This window comes from Xenopus laevis, chromosome 3S (assembly GCF_017654675.1).
Source record: "Xenopus laevis strain J_2021 chromosome 3S, Xenopus_laevis_v10.1, whole genome shotgun sequence".
Classification (NCBI taxonomy): domain Eukaryota; kingdom Metazoa; phylum Chordata; class Amphibia; order Anura; family Pipidae; genus Xenopus; species Xenopus laevis.
Genome location: NC_054376.1, coordinates 4259902 through 4278654, shown reverse-complemented (window position 1 = coordinate 4278654; position 18753 = coordinate 4259902). Strand labels below are relative to the sequence as shown.

The 18753-nt window shown below is 44.2% G+C and overlaps 1 protein-coding gene across 2 annotated transcripts in view; it reads right to left on the bottom strand.

Annotated features, from left to right (window-relative positions):
- Nucleotides 1-3915: 3915 nt before the first annotated feature.
- LOC108712551 (LARGE xylosyl- and glucuronyltransferase 1) overlaps nt 3916-18753 on the bottom strand; it is a 190200-nt gene continuing 175362 nt past the window's right edge. For both annotated transcript variants that reach the window (XM_041587894.1, XM_041587895.1), the window contains exons 10-15: nt 12080-12235; nt 10354-10517; nt 9884-10162; nt 7271-7417; nt 6446-6641; nt 3916-5131 (exon numbers count right to left, since the gene is read on the bottom strand). In XM_041587894.1, coding sequence (XP_041443828.1) covers nt 4934-5131; nt 6446-6641; nt 7271-7417; nt 9884-10162; nt 10354-10517; nt 12080-12235 — 1140 coding nt within the window. In that variant the 3' untranslated portion in view covers nt 3916-4933. The remainder of the gene's footprint in view (nt 5132-6445; nt 6642-7270; nt 7418-9883; nt 10163-10353; nt 10518-12079; nt 12236-18753) is intronic.

Sequence of the window (18753 nt, the reverse complement as noted above, 5' to 3'; positions counted from 1 at the left end):
GCGGGAGCTGCCATGCTGATTACCTTGGACAATGCACTCTCTTTAGGCAGCCTTTTATTGCTGATGGCAGACTATATGGCAGCTCCCACTTGGGAGAATGGGAGAAGTCCCAATGATTTTTTGATGTGCGCTGGGTTTTTGTGCAATACCTCAAAGTTTTTTGGACTTTTCGGGCAAAATTCAGAGTTCTCGGCTGAAAATCCGAAAAAATAGTGAAAATCGGATGCAAAATCCCCAAAAATCGTGAAAATCTGATTTCTCCGGATTTTTTCCCGCAAACAAAATTTTCGGGAAAGTGTATTAATAAATAAAAGCCCAAAAAACTTGTGCAGATTTGGTCTGAGTTTTTTTCAGAAAATATTGAGATTAATTCGGATAAAGAACCCCCTTAGTGTCAGTCTCATAGCTCATAACAAGGTTACAGATATATAGAAACATTGGGGTGTCACCCTGCTATAGTTCCAGGGGTACCCAGGGTACAAATAAGCATTCACCCCAAATCTCCCCCTAACTGACCTTCAGGCTGGGCCCCCTTAGCTCATAACAAGGTTACAGATATATAGAAACATTGGGGTAACAGTCACCCTGCTATAGTTCCAGGGTACCCAGGGTACAAATAAGCACTCACCCCAAATCTCCCCCTAACTGACCTTCAGACTGGGCCCCTTAGCTCATAACAGGTTACAGATATATAGAAACATTGGGGTGTCACCCTGCTATAGTTCCAGGGGTACCCAGGGTACAAATAATACTCACCCCAAATCTCCCCCTAACCGACCTTCAGACTGGGCCCCCTTAGCTCATAACAAGGTTACAGATATATAGAAACATTGGGGTGTCACCCTGCTATAGTTCCAGGGGTACCCAGGGTACAAATAAGCACTCACCCCAAATCTCCCCCTAACAGACCTTCAGACTGGGCCCCCTTAGCTCATAACAAGGTTACAGATATATAGAAACATTGGGGTAACAGTCACCCTGCTATAGTTCCAGGGGTACCCAGGGCACAAATAAACACTCACCCCAAATCTTTGTTGCTGGGGTTACATTTTATGAAACAAGTGAATGATTTTTTGCTGAGTTTCCCGGGATTTGCAGTAGAAATAGCAGCGAGTTGGACATTCAGTCCTCCAGGATTTTATCCTAAGGTTTCAGCTCAAACTGGGTCACGAAAAGAAGGTACAAAACTAAATATCTGTACAGACAAATGTAAAGAATTTAACTCTGAATTCACCTTCATCACTTCCTGCGTTTCGTCGAGAATAAGGTGTAGGTAAGAGCAAGGGACAGAGTTTCTGACCAGTCTGACCACCAAGTAGTCAAGGAAGTTGTCAGGAGAAAGAAAGAGGCTGCTCTGATGTTCTTCTGCTTAGGAAAGATTTGAGAAAGGTTTCTAATTGTTTTCCTAAGCAGAAGAACATCAGAGCAGCCTCTTTCTTTCTCCTGACAACTTCCTTGACTACTTGGTGGTCAGACTGGTCAGAAACTGACCAGCAGGTGGCGCTGTTGTAACACAATTCATTCATATTAACAGCACATGTATCCCTTAATATCTTGGAATAAAAAGAAAATAAATCATGAATGTAAATGACAAAAATGCTCATCAATTCTACATTCACTTATTTTAAATTTACTTATCCTTTAAAGGGGAGGGTGGCTGGTGGGCGTGGCTATCCAGCATCAATGCAGGGAGCAGAGCCCACCAATCACGTCACAGATAACAAAGAGACCAATCTCATTGGACAATCTCCACATTCCTCATTCCATAATGAAATTATTTTTGTGCTGAGACCAGTAGAAGGGACAGTATATGATTATTATTCAGGAATAATTTGCATTTTTAATTGCTTTATGCAATTACGAGGCCTATGGGCTGCAAGAGCTGCAATTATTTCCCAGTAATTAGACGGTGGCGCTTGGCTGCACATTTGTGTTTCCCGGGAAACTCCCTTCCCATTCTTTTTTTATTGGCTGATGGTGAGTCTTGTGATTTAAAGGGGAACTTCTCCCTGACACTTTGTGCAGCTCCCTGATAGGCTGAAGCTACAGCTGACAGTACAGGATCTCCATGTATCCGACTCTGAGGAGTTAATTGGGGGCACTAAACTGATTCTTAACCCCTTCTGTGCTTGGCTGAGATGGGCCACTTTCATTGCTGGAATAGAGGTAATGCCCCTACTATATTTGGATAATGGTGCCCTCCAGCCAAATAACTCATGCTGAGTTATGAGTTTCTTCTAACACAAATCACATTAAAAGCAATTTTTTGCACCCAGGCTCTTTCCAGGCATAATTGTTTTCATTACAGGCAATGTTACCCTTTAACGGAAAGGCTGGATAATGAAGACACCTTCTGATTGGGTGTTGGCTTCCAGCCTTGCACCTCAATGATGTTTGTGTGGCACCAGCTTTGGTAGAGATAGAACAATAGGACAACAGCGCCACCCAGTGGAACACAGAGAGATTACAGTTCCATCCAGAAGTGAAGGCAAAAGCCCTCCAGCCAATAGAAGGCGCAAAGAGATAACGATTAGAAAACAAGATCCGTTTTATTGGCATTATTGTGTATAAATCTAACAAGAATCACCCGCGAAACCACGGCAAAACCAAACCCCACCGGGAGTTTCCACCTCCATACTGAGCGTCTGCTGCTGGGCAAGCCAATTGGACGTTTTCTGTTTCCTTGTAAACATGACAATTAATACTGAAAGGTACAAATTAGTGACCCCCCCACTCACCAAAATCCTTACCCCCCACCCCAGTTGGCCCGGCGACTGGGCAAAAACCGACCTATCACTGGAGGAACATCAGGGCACAACAGCAACACTTCAAATCTAGGAGAAACCTATAGCAACCAATAAGAAATTAGCTTTGATCTGTTTGATGCAGTTATCAACATGAAAGCTAACATCTGATTGGTTGTCGGATGTCACTAAAGGATAACTTACCGTTTTCATTTTTTCACTGTTTATCTTTCATCACCTTGGATAATGGCATTGCTGCAAAGAACATACTGCTCTCATAGACTTCTTAAAGGAGAAGTAAACCTTTAAAATACTTGAATGTAAAATTGATGAGAGTGCTATTCTAAGCACTTTTGTCATTTATATTCATTATTTATTTTCTTTTTATTCCAAGATATTAAGGGATACATGTGCTGTTAATATGAATGAATTTTGTTCCAACAGCGCCACCTGCTGGTCAGTTTATGACCAGTCTGACCACCAAGTAGTCAAGGAAGTTGTCAGGAGAAAGAAAGAGGCTGTTCTGATGTTCTTCTGCTTAGGAAAGATTTGAGAAAGGTTTCTAATTGTTTTCCTAAACAGAAGAACATCAGAGCAGCCTCTTTCTTTCTCCTGACAACTTCCTTGACTACTTGGTGGTCAGACTGGTCAGAAACTGACCAGCAGGTGGCGCTGTTGGAACAAAATTCATTCATATTAACAGCCCATGTATCCCTTAATATCTTGGAATAAATAGAAAATCAATAATAAATGTAAATGGCAGAAGTGCTTCGAATAACGCTCTCGTTAATTTTCCATTCACTTATTTTATAGGTTTACTTATCGTTTAATGTCTGACTCTGACCTGAAGGAGTCTATGGCAGGAGGCTGCCAACAAGTGAGACCCTACTGCCGTGTTGACTGTTCTGGCCTCGTAGCTGCAGATCTCAAGCGTAAAAAGTCATGGTGACCCTTTAATCTACTTGAGGCACTCTGGGAAGGTAAAATAAATGTAAAGGGTAAGTAGGACACAGTAGAAAATGCATTGCTTATGGACTTTAGCCCTTGCACCCAGAAGGGACAATTCAGATGGGGCAATTCAGATAGTCGGTGACTCTCCAGCAGAACTACAATTCCCAGCATGCTCAGCCAGCCTTCTCATGTGGGATGTTGCATTTCTTGGGGGGGGGGGTGATTGTTTGAAGAGGGAGGGGCTCAGGATCCAGATCCCTGGTTTACTCCATGCTGCATATAGGGGAGCTCCTGTTACTCAGCATTCACATTAGCAGGGAATATGATGGTTTCTTCCAGCCCAGACACTGATACGGTACAATTTGTATAGAGCTGATGTTACCAACAAACAATGGGCCCCCCATCTCTCCCTGCATGGTACCTCCATCCTTATATTTACACATTGACTGATTGGTCACCGGGGGGGGGGGACCACGCCTCTATACAGGGATGAATACGATACAAAAATAGAAAGGAATGCCCTTTAATTATTCATAACAAATTAATACTGACAAGTCTCTTCTGTGGTTGTATCAGTCACAAAGGATAGAATGTTCAATGCTGCCACCTGCGGGTGAAAGTCAGAACTGCACCAGCCTGTTGTATCCCCAGTGCTGCCCTCTGCAGGTAAATGTTAGAAATGCATCCGACTTGGTTTTCTCTTGCATATTCTGTATCTCTGCTCAGCAAGTGTAACTATAACACTGCCCCCTGCTGGCTAATGACTGCACTGCACAAGCCATTGGCTGCATATCTGATACCCCTTTACATACTGCCACCTGCAGGTAAGTGGCGGTTCTGCATCAGCCTGACTTTCCTGTGTATCTGTCCTTAAATTGAAAGTCTTTTATAAAGTATGTGCAAAATACAAAGGGAGGGCTGAACGTCCCCTAAAATTGGCCAATCAGCTTTACATCATTTTAGAGCTGCCGTGATTGTAAATGAATCGATTCCAGTGTAATTGGGGCTTCACTGGACCCTTGGGGATGGAAATGGATTTCTTTCCTTTAGCAGAGTGAGATATTTGTAAGGAAGGGGCGGCTCTGCAGCAGAATTCGAAGCAGAGGAGAACTCGCAAGTGGCTTTCTTTGTAAACCTTTCGCCATCCACCATAACTAAGGCTCAGGCGCTCGGTGTTGGCCCAAAGACTTGTATTTGGGGCACTCGGCTGGGTGAGATCCCCTCGTTCCCGTTTGGCATTAGCCGTTGTTTTCAGCCGTGAGGTATTTCAGTGCGGTGAAGCCGTAACGCCGGGACATGTCTTGCTGGAATTCCTCCTTTAGCGTCTTCAGACAGACCCGGTACTGCTTGTTGGATCGGAACTTGGTGATGTCAAAGCTGGGGGCGTGGGGCATGTGAATCATGTAGGCGTTGGGGAGCACCGTGAATTCATATTCCTGCGGAAAGAGAGAGGTGATCAGTTAATGTACAGTAACTGCAGGACAAGAGTATCTATATTATATAGAAATGCTCCAACACACATTCCTGCAGCCTTGTGTCTTTATATGGTCACAGAACAACCCCTCAGTGACTTCTAATATCCTTATCATTTACAGTAGGGGGTACATTATCCCTTATAATACATGAGTGATACTCAGAGTTCCCTGTATAACTCAGCCTGCAGCCTTGTGCCTTTATATGGTCACAGAACAACCCCTCAGTGACTTCTAATATCCTTATCATTTACAGTAGGGGGTACATTATCCCTTATAATACATGAGTGATACTCAGAGTTCCCTGTATAACTCAGCCTGCAGCCTTGTGTCTTTATATGGTCACAGAACAACCCCTCAGTGACTTCTAATATCCTTATCATTTACAGTAGGGGGTACATTATCCCTTATAATACATGAGTTATACTCAGAGTTCCCTGTATAACTCAGCCTGCAGCCTTGTGCCTTTATATGGTCACAGAACAACCCCTCAGTGACTTCTAATATCCTTATCATTTACGGTAGGGGGTACATTATCCCTTATAATACATGAGTGATACTCAGAGTTCCCTGTATAACTCAGCCTGCAGCCTTGTGCCTTTATATGGTCACAGAACAACCCCTCAGTGACTTCTAATATCCTTATCATTTACAGTAGGGGGTACATTATCCCTTATAATACATGAGTGATACTCAGAGTTCCCTGTATAACTCAGCCTGCAGCCTTGTGCCTTTATATGGTCACAGAACAACCTCTCAGTGACTTCTAATATCCTTATCATTTACAGTAGGGGTACATTATCCCTTATAATACATGAGTGATACTCAGAGTTCCCTGTATAACTCAGCCTGCAGCCTTGTGCCTTTATATGGTCACAGAACAACCCCTCAGTGACTTCTAATATCCTTATCATTTACAGTAGGGGGTACATTATCCCTTATAATACATGAGTGATACTCAGAGTTCCCTGTATAACTCAGCCTGCAGCCTTGTGCCTTTATATGGTCACAGAACAATCCCTCAGTGACTTCTAATATCCTTATCATTTACAGTAGGGGGTACATTATCCCTTATAATACATGAGTGATACTCAGAGTTCCCTGTATAACTCAGCCTGCAGCCTTGTGCCTTTATATGGTCACAGAACAACCCCTCAGTGACTTCTAATATCCTTATCATTTACAGTAGGGGGTACATTATCCCTTATAATACATGAGTGATACTCAGAGTTCCCTGCAGGCCCATATAATGAGGAAGCTGTCGGTTATATGCTTTACCTGTGCATCCAGTTCCATTATATGAGCCACTTTGTTCCAGCCAAAGCCAACAAACCTCCGGTCGTACTCGGGGCAGTTCCGTCTGACCACCACATAGGGCTCAAAATCCGCCTCCCACTCCACTCTGTATGGGGTGGTCGCTGTGCGCCACTTGGCAAAGTTTGTTGGGCCGTGTCCTTTGGTCCAGACGTGGTACCTGGCAGGGGAAAATAAAGGTTTTGGGTACCCTCAAGCCAAGACTGTATATCTGTATATCTGTTGGCATGGGGTGTAGGGTCACCTGTCATCTCTATTCGTGTTTCAGGCAATGCATTTGGGGGTGAGAGGGGCCCTGTTTGCAAACAGAACCTGGGAGCCCATTAACCCCTGCACTGCCTTCCACTTAAGGAAAGTATAACAGTAATGGTGCAGGGACAGAAACCATATGAGTAATAAAAAGTAATAACAATACATTTGTAGACTTACAGAGCATTTGTTTTTTTAGAATGGGGTCAGTGACCCCCATTTGAAAGCTGGAAAGTGTCAGAAGAACAAGGCAAATCAATAAAAAAAACTATAAGAAATAAATAATGAAGACTAATTGAAAAGTTGCTTAGAATTGGCCATTCTACAACATACATAAAGGTTAACTGAAAGGTGAATCATCCCTTTAAGAACTTTAATTCCCAAATTTGCACCCACAGGAGACTGAAATTCCCTATTATGTGGCCATGGCAGAGAAACGGTGCCCTGTCTTTACAGCTGGAGGTGTTTTCTACTGCTGGGGAGGATTGTAGGAATTGTAGTTTGGAAGCAGGGCAGGTATGGGACAGTGTAGGGCAGTACCTGAAGGTGAATAGGGTTCCCATGTCCAACATAGACAGCAGCTCCGCCTTAGATTTGGGAAAGGACAGTCGGTAGCGGAGAGTCTCAAAGGCCGGGATGATCAGCGCCTTCTTGGTGTTCTTCATGTCCAACTGGACCACAGTCTTCCTGAGGATGCAGAGAGCAGAGAAAGTTACGCCAACAGCCAATCAGAACATTTGGATATTCACCAAGCTAGGCCACATCTCAGCCAATTAGAATATTCACCAAGCTAGGCCACACCTCAGCCAATCAGAACATGAGAATATTCACCAAGCTAGGCCACACCTCAGCCAATCAGAACATGAGAATATTCACCAAGCTAGGCCACATCTCAGCCAATCAGAACATGAGAATATTCACCAAGCTAGGCCAGACCTCAGCCAATCAGAACATGAGAATATTCACCAAGCTAGGCCACACCTCAGCCAATCAGAACTTTAGAATTTTTTTATAGCCAATGCACTGCAATGACAGGTAAGTTAAGTCAACCTACAAGCAGAACAGAATAGGGCTTTTAAGACAATTTTAAGGAGACCATTTATTTGTATGTTTTTTAAACTCAGCCAATCAAAGCATTAGAAAATTCCCAGGGCTACACCAACAAGCCAATCAGAACCTTAGAATATTCTCAGTTTAGATATCAACCTTCAGCTCCAAACGGAACAGCATCAAACTCCTTCACTAAGTTCCTAAAATCGCCAAAGCATGAGAAAATCAATATATTCCTCAAGGATCCAACAGACAATTTTATATGTTACTCTCTGCACAGACACAAATGAATCAGCCTGATGTCAATCACAGGCCTCGTTACTTTCATTAACACAAGAGCAACGAGGCAGCAACACCCTCAACTCTGAGCCTGTTAGGGTCTCCCTGGGGTCCCTCTCCTCTAGATCAATCAGCTAATGAGCAAATACCTCAATTAACTTTCTCTTACTTAGATTTCCAGAACCACAAATATTCCTGCTGAATTGTGCTTAGTACAGGGAATACCTATACTGCCATAGTTTTATGGGATCTCTCTGTACAGACTATGAGCAAACTTAGGGACTGTTCCTGCTGAATTGTGCTTAGTACAGGGAATACCTATGCTGCTATAGTTTTATGGGATCTCTCTGTACAGACTATGAGCAAACTTAGGGACTGTTCCTGCTGAATTGTGCTTAGTACAGGGAATACCTATACTGCCATAGTTTTATGGGATCTCTCTGTACAGACTATGAGCAAACTTAGGGACTGTTCCTGCTGAATTGTGCTTAGTACAGGGAATACCTATACTGCCATAGTTTTATGGGATCTCTCTGTACAGACTATGAGCAAACTTAGGGGACTGTTCCTGCTGAATTGTGCTTAGTACAGGGGAATACCTATGCTGCCATAGTTTTATGGGATCTCTCTGTACAGACTATGAGCAAACTTAGGGACTGTTCCTGCTGAATTGTGCTTAGTACAGAGGAATACCTATGTTGCCATAGTTTTATGGGATCTCTCTGTACAGACTATGAGCAAACTTAGGGACTGTTCCTGCTGAATTGTGCTTAGTACAGGGAATACCTATGCTGCCATAGTTTTATGGGATCTCTCTGTACAGACTATGAGCAAACTTAGGGGCTGTTCCTGCTGAATTGTGCTTAGTACAGGGGAATACCTATGCTGTCATAGTTGTATTATATCTCTCAGGTTATGAGAAGACCTAGCAATGCCATAACTAGGTTCATTAAAATATTTCCAATAGTCTTATGCTAAAGATGAGAGAAAGGTTTCTAATTGTTTTCCTAAGCAGAAGAACATCAGCCTCTTTCTTTCTCCTGACAACTTCCTTGACTACTTGGTGGTCAGACTGGTCAGAAACTGACCAGCAGGTGGCGCTGTTGGAACATAATTCATTCATATTAACAGCACATGTATCCCTTAATATCTTGGAATAAAAAGAAAATAAATAATGAATGTAAATGACAAAAGTGTTTAGAATAACACTCTCATCAATTCTACATTCACCTATTTTAAAGATTTACTTATCCTTTAAGAAGAGCAGGTGGGTGCAGTATCCAGTATTGGACTGGGTCCCACCAGAAATATAAAAACAATGGCCCCCTGCCCCCATAAATTGAGGCACCTCTTATGTGTGCTTCCCTCATCTTCGCCTGCACCTTTCTTATCACCACCATATCTCAGCATATCTATGCTACATCCCTCCTCCCGCCCAACTGATCTTTGATCTGCAATGGTCCAGGTGCAGAGGGGCTCGCAAGGCCTGCTGGGATTTTTTCCAGTGTCCCGGTGGGCCAGTCCAACCCGTAGTATGCAATTAGTTCTTACAACCTCCTGTTGAGCTCTAAGGGGGTGTGATTGTGCCACTGGCATCAGTAGGTAAGGACCATGACCTCAGTTGTAGACCTCTTGGGGAAACTGAGATGAAAATTCCCAACTGATTCAAAGGTCTTCTATAAGCAATGCATTTCACCTTCATCTAAATCAGAAGTGACAGGACCAGAGCTATGGGTGGGCATACATCCCATTACTACTTGTATGAGCAGTAACCTACCAGCCCCTTCCCATTGCCTGACATTGCCTTGATCCCCCCCTAGATACCTGAGGCTCTCGTAGAGTCCATACATAGGCAGGAAGTCAATGTCCGAGAGGAACATATAAGAAGTGCTGACATGTTTCATGGCCACGTTCCTCAGCAGGTTGACCGGGTAGAATTGGCCTTCCTTGTACACGATGTGGTAGCCAACATTGCGCCGGTTGAGAAGAACCTCAGAGCCTTGGGCATAACGCAGGAACTGCTGGGCCTCGGCATCAGAAAGGTAGAGCGCCAGGCTGATGGGACCTTCCCAGTGTTTGCAGATGGCCTCTAACATTTGGAGCCTGAGGAAGGGTAAAAGGATTAAAAATTGGCCCTGTCATTTCCCACTATTTCTGTAGCTTTTATGGTGACACCTAATGACTTGGGAACCTTCAGTGGTAGGTTGGTGGCTGCATGTAACGTTCCTTAGATAAGAACCTTTATAATTTCACTGTTACCTATGAACTTCCCTATCCCAAACCTGGTCCAGTACCTGTCCATGGAAAGTTGCGCTACAAGAGTGACGTCCATGTCGTCTCCTGCCGGCTTGTACTCGTAGTGTAGAAAGAAGAGATGGGTGCGATGAACTGTGAAACGTTCCCTTCTGAACTCGTAGCACAGGTCATCCTCGTCCAACTCAGACAGCTGCTTCTGGAGCTATGGACAAAGGCACAGAATGGGGAATGAGCCGACTAGAAGAACGGCTGAAGGAAGCTGAGGCTTCTGGGACCTGTAGTTTAACAATGACGGGGCCAAGAGCAGAAGTGCCATTGTAAAAAATGTGCCACATTAAAATAACTCTTTCCATGAATATAAATTCTTGTGTTGCTGAGAGCTCCGGGCACTGGAAACAGATGGCACTGCAGGTTCAGGCTTTGTATAATAAAATCTAAATACTCAGAGACTGAGAGACTGAGACTGTCAGAGGCTCATCTGATGTGAGACCATTGCCAGGGCACTGACAGTAACTTCTGTAGGTCTGCTGCATTGTTTCATACGGAGGGATTAGAAAGCAACTAAATAGTGAGATGGTGTCTATAGTAACAGTGGATAATAGTCTCTGGGAAGGGAGTGTGACTGTGGGATAGCAGGTATAGTAGGGAGAGATGGTGCCTATAGTAACAGTGGATAATAGTCTCTGGGAAGGGAGTGTGACTGTGGGATAGCAGGTATAGTAGGGAGAGATGGTGTCTATAGTAACAGTGGATAATAGTCTCTGGGAAGGGAGTGTGACTGTGGGATAGCAGGTATAGTAGAGAGAGATGGTGTCTATAGTAACAGTGGATAATAGTCTCTGGGAAGGGAGTGTGACTGTGGGATAGTAGGTATAGTAGGGAGAGATGGTGTCTATAGTAACAGTGGATAATAGTCTCTGGGAAGGGAGTGTGACTGGGGGATAGCAGGTATAGTAGGGAGAGATGGTGTTTATAGTAACAGTGGGATAATAGTCTCTGGGAAGGGACTGGGCTCATTAGTTAGAAGTAAATTAAAGAAGAAGTAAACCTTTAAAATAAGTGAATGTAGAATTGATGAGAGTGTTATTCTAAGACTTTTGTCATTTACATTCATTATTTATTGTCTTTTTATTCCAAGATATTAAGGGATACATGTGCTGTTAATATGAATGAATTTTGTTCCAACAGCGCCACCTGCTGGTCAGTTTCTGACCAGTCTGACCACCAAGTACCACTACTTGGTGGTCAGACTGGTCAGAAACTGACCAGCAGGTGGCGCTGTTGGAACAAAATTCATTCATATTAACAGCACATGTATCCCTTAATATCTTGGAATAAAAAGACAATAAATAATGAATGTAAATGACAAAAGTCTTAGAATAACACTCTCATCAATTCTACATTCACTTATTTTAAAGGTTTACTTATCCTTTAAGGGACATTGTGAAATCTCTGCTGCTGCTGAAGTTCCAGGAGGGGAGAATTCAGTTTGGAAACATAATGATGACAAACAGTAAATGTATTTGCAGATAGGTGCTGAGTTTATTAGCAGAATTTCCACTAATTGGATGTGAATTAGACTAATTATGGGAGTAAATCACTCAAAACCCGCATTGTGTTGAAGGTTCGGCAGCAGGAATCCTTAATAAATAGCAGTCGGCTCTATATAGAAAAACAGGCTGATCCGGCTGCAGTAGGGAGGATGGGGGTTCCCTGCTAACTGAGTGCTGTGACCCTACATGTGACACCTGACACCCCACTTACATTTTCACTGTTGACATCGGCCCCACTGGGACACCCGAAGAGTTCCCTCCGCAGGAGATTTCCATCATATTCTAGAAATGTCAGGTAGAGGTTCCGAAAGAATTCTACGTGCTTGTTCTTTACTCGAAGCTTCTTGGGTGAGTTCCAGTGTATGACCTGAAGAGGGGAGAGAGGTCGGTTACCCCAAATGTGACTGGTAGCAGTCCCACCCTGGAAGATCCCCATTGTAAGCAGCAGTCCTGTCCTGCTTTATGGCAGCTGAGATTCTAGCTATCTGTATAACAGAACATTCTGTCCCAGTGGCTGCACAGATCCTATCTGATCCCCATTGTAAGCAGCAGTCCTGTCCTGCTTTATGGCAGCTGAGATTCTAGCTATCTGTATAACAGAACATTCTGTCCCAGTGGCTGCACAGATCCTATCTGATCCCCATTGTAAGCAGCAGTCCTGTCCTGCTTTATGGCAGCTGAGATTCTAGCTATCTGTATAACAGAACATTCTGTCCCAGTGGCTGCACAGATCCTATCTGATCCCCATTGTAAGCAGCAGTCCTGTCCTGCTTTATGGCAGCTGAGATTCTAGCTATCTGTATAACAGAACATTCTGTCCCAGTGGCTGCACAGATCCTATCTGATCCCCATTGTAAGCAGCAGTCCTGTCCTGCTTTTATGGCAGCTGAGATTCTAGCTATCTGTATAACAGAACATTCTGTCCCAGTGGCTGCACAGATCCTATCTGATCCCCATTGGAAGCAGCAGTCCTGTCCTGCTTTATGGCAGCTGAGATTCTAGCTATCTGTATAACAGAACATTCTGTCCCAGTGGCTGCACAGATCCTATCTGATTCCCATTGTAAGCAGCAGTCCTGTCCTGCTTTATGGCAGCTGAGATTCTAGCTATCTGTATAACAGAACATTCTGTCCCAGTGGCTGCACAGATCCTATCTGATCCCCATTGTAAGCAGCAGTCCTGTCCTGCTTTATGGCAGCTGAGATTCTAGCTATCTGTATAACAGAACATTCTGTCCCAGTGGCTGCACAGATCCTATCTGATCCCCATTGTAAGCAGCAGTCCTGTCCTGCTTTATGGCAGCTGAGATTCTAGCTATCTGTATAACAGAACATTCTGTCCCAGTGGCTGCACAGATCCTATCTGATCCCCATTGGAAGCAGCAGTCCTGTCCTGCTTTATGGCAGCTGAGATTCTAGCTATCTGTATAACAGAGCATTCTGTCCCAGTAGCTGCACAGATCCTATCTGATCCCCATTGTAAGCAGCAGTCCTGTCCTGCTTTATGGCAGCTGAGATTCTAGCTATCTGTATAACAGAACATTCTGTCCCAGTGGCTGCACAGATCCGATCTGATCCCCATTGTAAGCAGCAGTCCTGTCCTGCTTTATGGCTTCATCACTTTTGCCTTTTGTTCATAGCAAAATAAAAGAAATCCTAGCAATGAGCACATTTTCGATGAAATTCTTAAATAACCAGGAGAGTAAAAGGGATATTATTATGGAGGAAATCTGCTTGTTATACTTCATCCATCCTCAAGGGGGCAGAAGAGCACTCTGTATACAAAATAAAAAAAATTCTTCTAAATCTACAGCAATCCCTGTAACCTTCAAGTCTCTCTCATTTATTTGTAAGTCACTGTTATACTGAGCTGTCAGCCTGAAGCTGAAAGACTAAAATGAGACAGATTTGGGGTCTTTGAGAAAAAAAGAAAAGCGTTTGAGGCGTTTAACCCTTTGAGCGCCCGCAGGTGGGAGGATTGTGGTTGTTATGGAGGAGCTGAGGGGGATTATTAATTAGCGAGCGCTGGCTGATTTGAATTGGGAGCTTGATTATGGCCAATCCTCCGTATAATGAAAAAGGAAGGAAAATAGATGAGTCACTGTCCCCTAGGAGATATGACACGTGAGCTGGAGATGTGACATCACAAGGATTAAAGGGACGCCGGGGACAGTTAGAAATGGAGATAGTAGCCCTGGGGCTATGAGGAAGCTGAGCAGTGATACAGTTCTCTCTATAGTCATATGAGAATTTGTTTTTCTGGTATTCTTTTCCCACAGCTTCTATACAGAGCTCAGTCTGCAGTTTCAGCTCTGTAACACACTCCATTGTTTTCCTGGCTTTTTAACACACTATAGTCATCTGGATGCCTGAATTTATGATATGGGATGATAGAGAGATGACAAACTTTGGGTCTTTAACAGTATGGGAACCCAGCACCATGGCCACATGTGGTTCTTCAGTTACAGCTCTCAGATGCTCATTGTTTGATGAACTGAAGAGATGCAAGTGTTACAGCTGCAGTTATAACTGTCTTTACCTACTCTGGTATCTTACACTGTCCCATCTTGCCCTACTGTCTCCATCTTGCCCTACTGTCTCCATCTTGCCCTACTGTCTCCATCTTGCCCTACTGTCTCCATCTTGCCTTATTGTCTCCATCTTGCCTTATTGTCTCCATCTTGCCTTATTGTCTCCATCTTGCCCTACTGTCTCCATCTTGCCTTATTGTCTCCATCTTGCCCTACTGTCTCCATCTTGCCTTATTGTCTCCATCTTGCCCTACTGTCTCCATCTTGCCTTATTGTCTCCATCTTGCCATACTGTCTCCATCTTGCCTTATTGTCTCCATCTTGCCCTACTGTCTCCATCTTGCCTTATTGTCTCAATCTTGTCCTACTGTCTCCATCTTGCCATATTGTCTCCATCTTGTCCCACTGTCTCCATCTTGTCCTACAGTTTCCTTCTTGTCCTACTGTTTCCATTTTGCCTTACTGTCTCCATCTTGTCCTACTGTCTCCATCTTGCCATATTGTCTCCATCTTGTCCCACTGTCTCCATCTTGTCCTACAGTCTCCTTCTTGTCCTACTGTTTCCATCTTGCCATACTGTCTCCATCTTGACCTACTGTCTCCATCTTGCCCTACTGTCTCCATCTTGCCTTATTGTCTCCATCTTGCCCTACTGTCTCCATCTTGCCTTATTGTCTCCATCTTGCCCTACTGTCTCCATCTTGCCTTATTGTCTCCATCTTGTCCTACTGTCTCCATCTTGCCATAATGTCTCCATCTTGTCCCACTGTCTCCATCTTGTCCTACAGTCTCCTTCTTGTCCTACTGTTTGCATTTTGCCTTACTGTCTCCATCTTGACCTACTGTCTCCATCTTGCCTTATTGTCTTCATCTTGCCATACTGTCTCCATCTTGACCTACTGTCTCCATCTTGCCCTACTGTCTCCATCTTGCCTTATTGTCTCCATCTTGTCTTACTATCTCCATCTCGCCATACTGTCTCCATCTTGTCCCACTGTCTCCATCTTGTCCTACAGTCTCCTTCTTGTCCTACTGTTTCCATCTTGCCTTACTGTCTCCATCTTGCCTTATTGTCTTCATCTTGCCTTATTGTCTCCATCTTGACCTACTGTCTCCATCTTGACCTACTGTCTCCATCTTGCCTTATTGTCTTCATCTTGCCCCTACTGTCTCAATCTTGTTCTACTGTTTCCATCTTGCTCTACTGTCTCCATCTTGCCCTACTGTCTCCATCTTGCCCTACTGTCTCCATCTTGCCCTACTGTCTCCATCTCTGTCCCACTGTCTCCATCTTGCCCTACAGTCTCCTTCTTGTCCTACAGTTTCCATCTTGCCTTACTGTCTCCATCTTGCCCTACAGTCTCCTTCTTGTCCTACAGTTTCCATCTTGCCTTACTGTCTCCATCTTGTCCTACTGTCTCCATCTTGTCCTACTCATTCCATCTTGTTATACTGTCTCCATCTTGCCCTACAGTCTCCTTCTTGTCCTACTGTTCCAATCTTGCCTTACTGTCTCCATCTTGTCCTACTGTCTCCATCTTGTCCTACTCATTCCATCTTGTTATACTGTCTCCATCTTGCCATACAGTCTTCATCTTGTCCTACAGTCTCCATCTTATCCACTTGTCCCATCTTTCCCTACTGTCTCCATCTTGTCCTACTGCCCCCATTTTGCCCTACTGTCTCCATCTTGTCATCTTGTCTCATCTTGCCCTACTGTCCCCATCTTGCCCTAATATCTACATCTTGTCCCACTGTCTCAATATTTCCTTACTGACTCCATCTTGTTCTTCTGTCTCTATCCTATCCTACTGTCTCTATCTTGTCCTACTGTCTTTTGTTTGTTGTGAAAACGAAAACCCTCTTATCATCCTATAAAAGAGCTTAATGCCTTTAACAATACTGCCCAACCAGATAGGAAGCATCGGCCGTCACATTAAGATTTAAACTTCTCTGTCACCTCCATTTATTTCCCTGCCAACTGTGGGTGGATAATCCCAAGCCTTGTGGCTGACAGCTCGGGTCTCCCAGGTTAATAGGTAATAATAGTCCTGTCACGGCAGTTGGGAGGGACTCCATTTTTCTTTACTTCTGAAGGGCGTCAAGGTTGACAACAGCAAAACAATTACCGGAGAATTGAACAGGCCCTGACAGTGTTTTATAAATACATTAAAGCTCAACCAGCACAACTTGCAGGTTCTTCACAAGACCCGAGACCCCCTTACTATAAAAAGATCCAGTTACAGAAACAAGAACCATTTGTGACCATTAGGGGGAGCTGTTTCTTTTCTATCCCTCACCTTTCCCATTTGTAAGCACAGGTAACTGCAACAGTTTTTATCCCTTTTTGTTCTCTGGTTCTGACTCTTGATGTCCAAGTCAGTTCTCCTCCCGCTCAGTTAATCAGCTGGCTTGTGCAGTGTAGTTCCTCAGGAGTCAGAACCAGTAGTGCAGAGAATATAAGGATCAGGAATGCCATTTGCCCTGACTTAAGAAGAGAACATCTAGTTTGCCTTTAAACTTCACGTTCCAGGGACGACAGGACATTGCTCTAATGCCAGGCTGGACCCACAGCTGTTTGGCTACGGGCTGTTGAGACTTAACGTTTCCTAAATCCATCTGCTCTCCCCGCAGTGGGAATTGGTGCTCGGGCATTAGAAGCAACAGAGGACAGTGACATCATTATAATGTGTTTCCTACAAGCGCCAACATAATAACCAACTTGCAGCCCGGGCCCCAAATGAATAACGGGGGGAGCGACGCAGTCAAGCACATAATTGCATAGAAAGGAGAATTTCCCAAAGTCACTTCAATTGTCACTTACATAGCGATAAACTGGGGGATCCCTGGAACTATAGCAGGGTGACACCCCAATGTTTCTATATATCTGTAACCTTGTTATGAGCTAAGGGGGCCCAGTCTGAAGGTCAGTTAGGGGGAGATTTGGGGTGAGTGCTTATTTGTACCCTGGGTACCCCTGGAACTATAGCAGGGTGACACCCAATGTTTCTATATATCTGTAACCTTGTTATGAGCTAAGGGGGCCCAGTCTGAAGGTCAGTTAGGGGGAGATTTGGGGGGAGTGATTATTTGTGTCCTGGGTACCCCTGGAACTATAGCAGGGTGACACCCCAATGTTTCTATATATCTGTAACCTTGTTATGAGCTAAGGGGGCCCAGTCTGAAGGTCAGTTAGGGGGAGATTTGGGGGGAGTGCTTATTTGTGCCCTGGGTACCCCTGGAACTATAGCAGGGTGACTGTTACCCCAATGTTTCTATATATCTTTAACCTTGTTATGAGCTAAGGGGGCCCAGTCTGAAGGCCAGTTAGGGGGAGATTTGGGGGGAGTGTTTATTTGTGTCCTGGGTACCCCTGGAACTATAGCAGGGTGACACCCCAATGTTTCTATATATCTGTAACCTTGTAATGAGCAGAGGGGGCCCAGTCTGAAGGCCAGTTAGGGGGGAGATTTGGGGTGAGTGCTTATTTGTACCCTGGGCACCCCTGGAACTACAGCAGGGTGACTGTTACCCCAATGTTTCTATATATCTGTAACCTTGTTATGAGCTAAGAGGGCCCAGACTGAAGGCCAGTTAGGGGGAGATTTGGGGTGAGTGCTTATTTGTACCCTGGGTACCCCTGGAACTATAGCAGGGTGACTATTACCCCCATGTTTCTATATATCTGTAACCTTGTAATGAGCAAAGGGGTACCCTGAGTGATAAGGACCTATAAGAGAAACCCCAGGGCCGAGCTGCACAGGTATAACAGGACACTGCAAGTTACTCTTCCCAAATAAATTTCAGATTCATGACCAAATGTTTTTGCTTCAGATTTACTGAAATTCACTTTTGCATAATGAGCCGCTGTCTGGCGGGTCCACTGAATAAACCGATCAATATGGCTCCATAGGAATCCCTCATTCTGCACCACCTTGCTAAGATTTGCCTGTGATAATCCTGTATGCTGGGCAGGCTGCGAAAACGCATAAGAAACAGCCCGAAAAAAGACGCCACGGTGCAAGGGACAATCTGATGCAATTGGCGGCTTCATTTATCACCAGGCAAGAAGATACTCGAGACGAATATAGAGAGACATGTATTTACTCAAGTACATTTCTATATGGCATTAAACCAAATGCAACGTTAGCACAACCTGAGCCTTTGTCTTGTCCAGGATTGAGTAAGGAAGAGATAACACACATTTGTACTGGGGCAGAACTCCGGGAAGGGGCCACCCTACAATTATGGTTCTTCTTTTCTCATTATTGGCCATAAAAATGGATGTAAATGATAATAAGCAGAATCCTATTTCTGGTTCTTTGTTGGATGGAGGGTTTCAGGAGGCCTCCTGG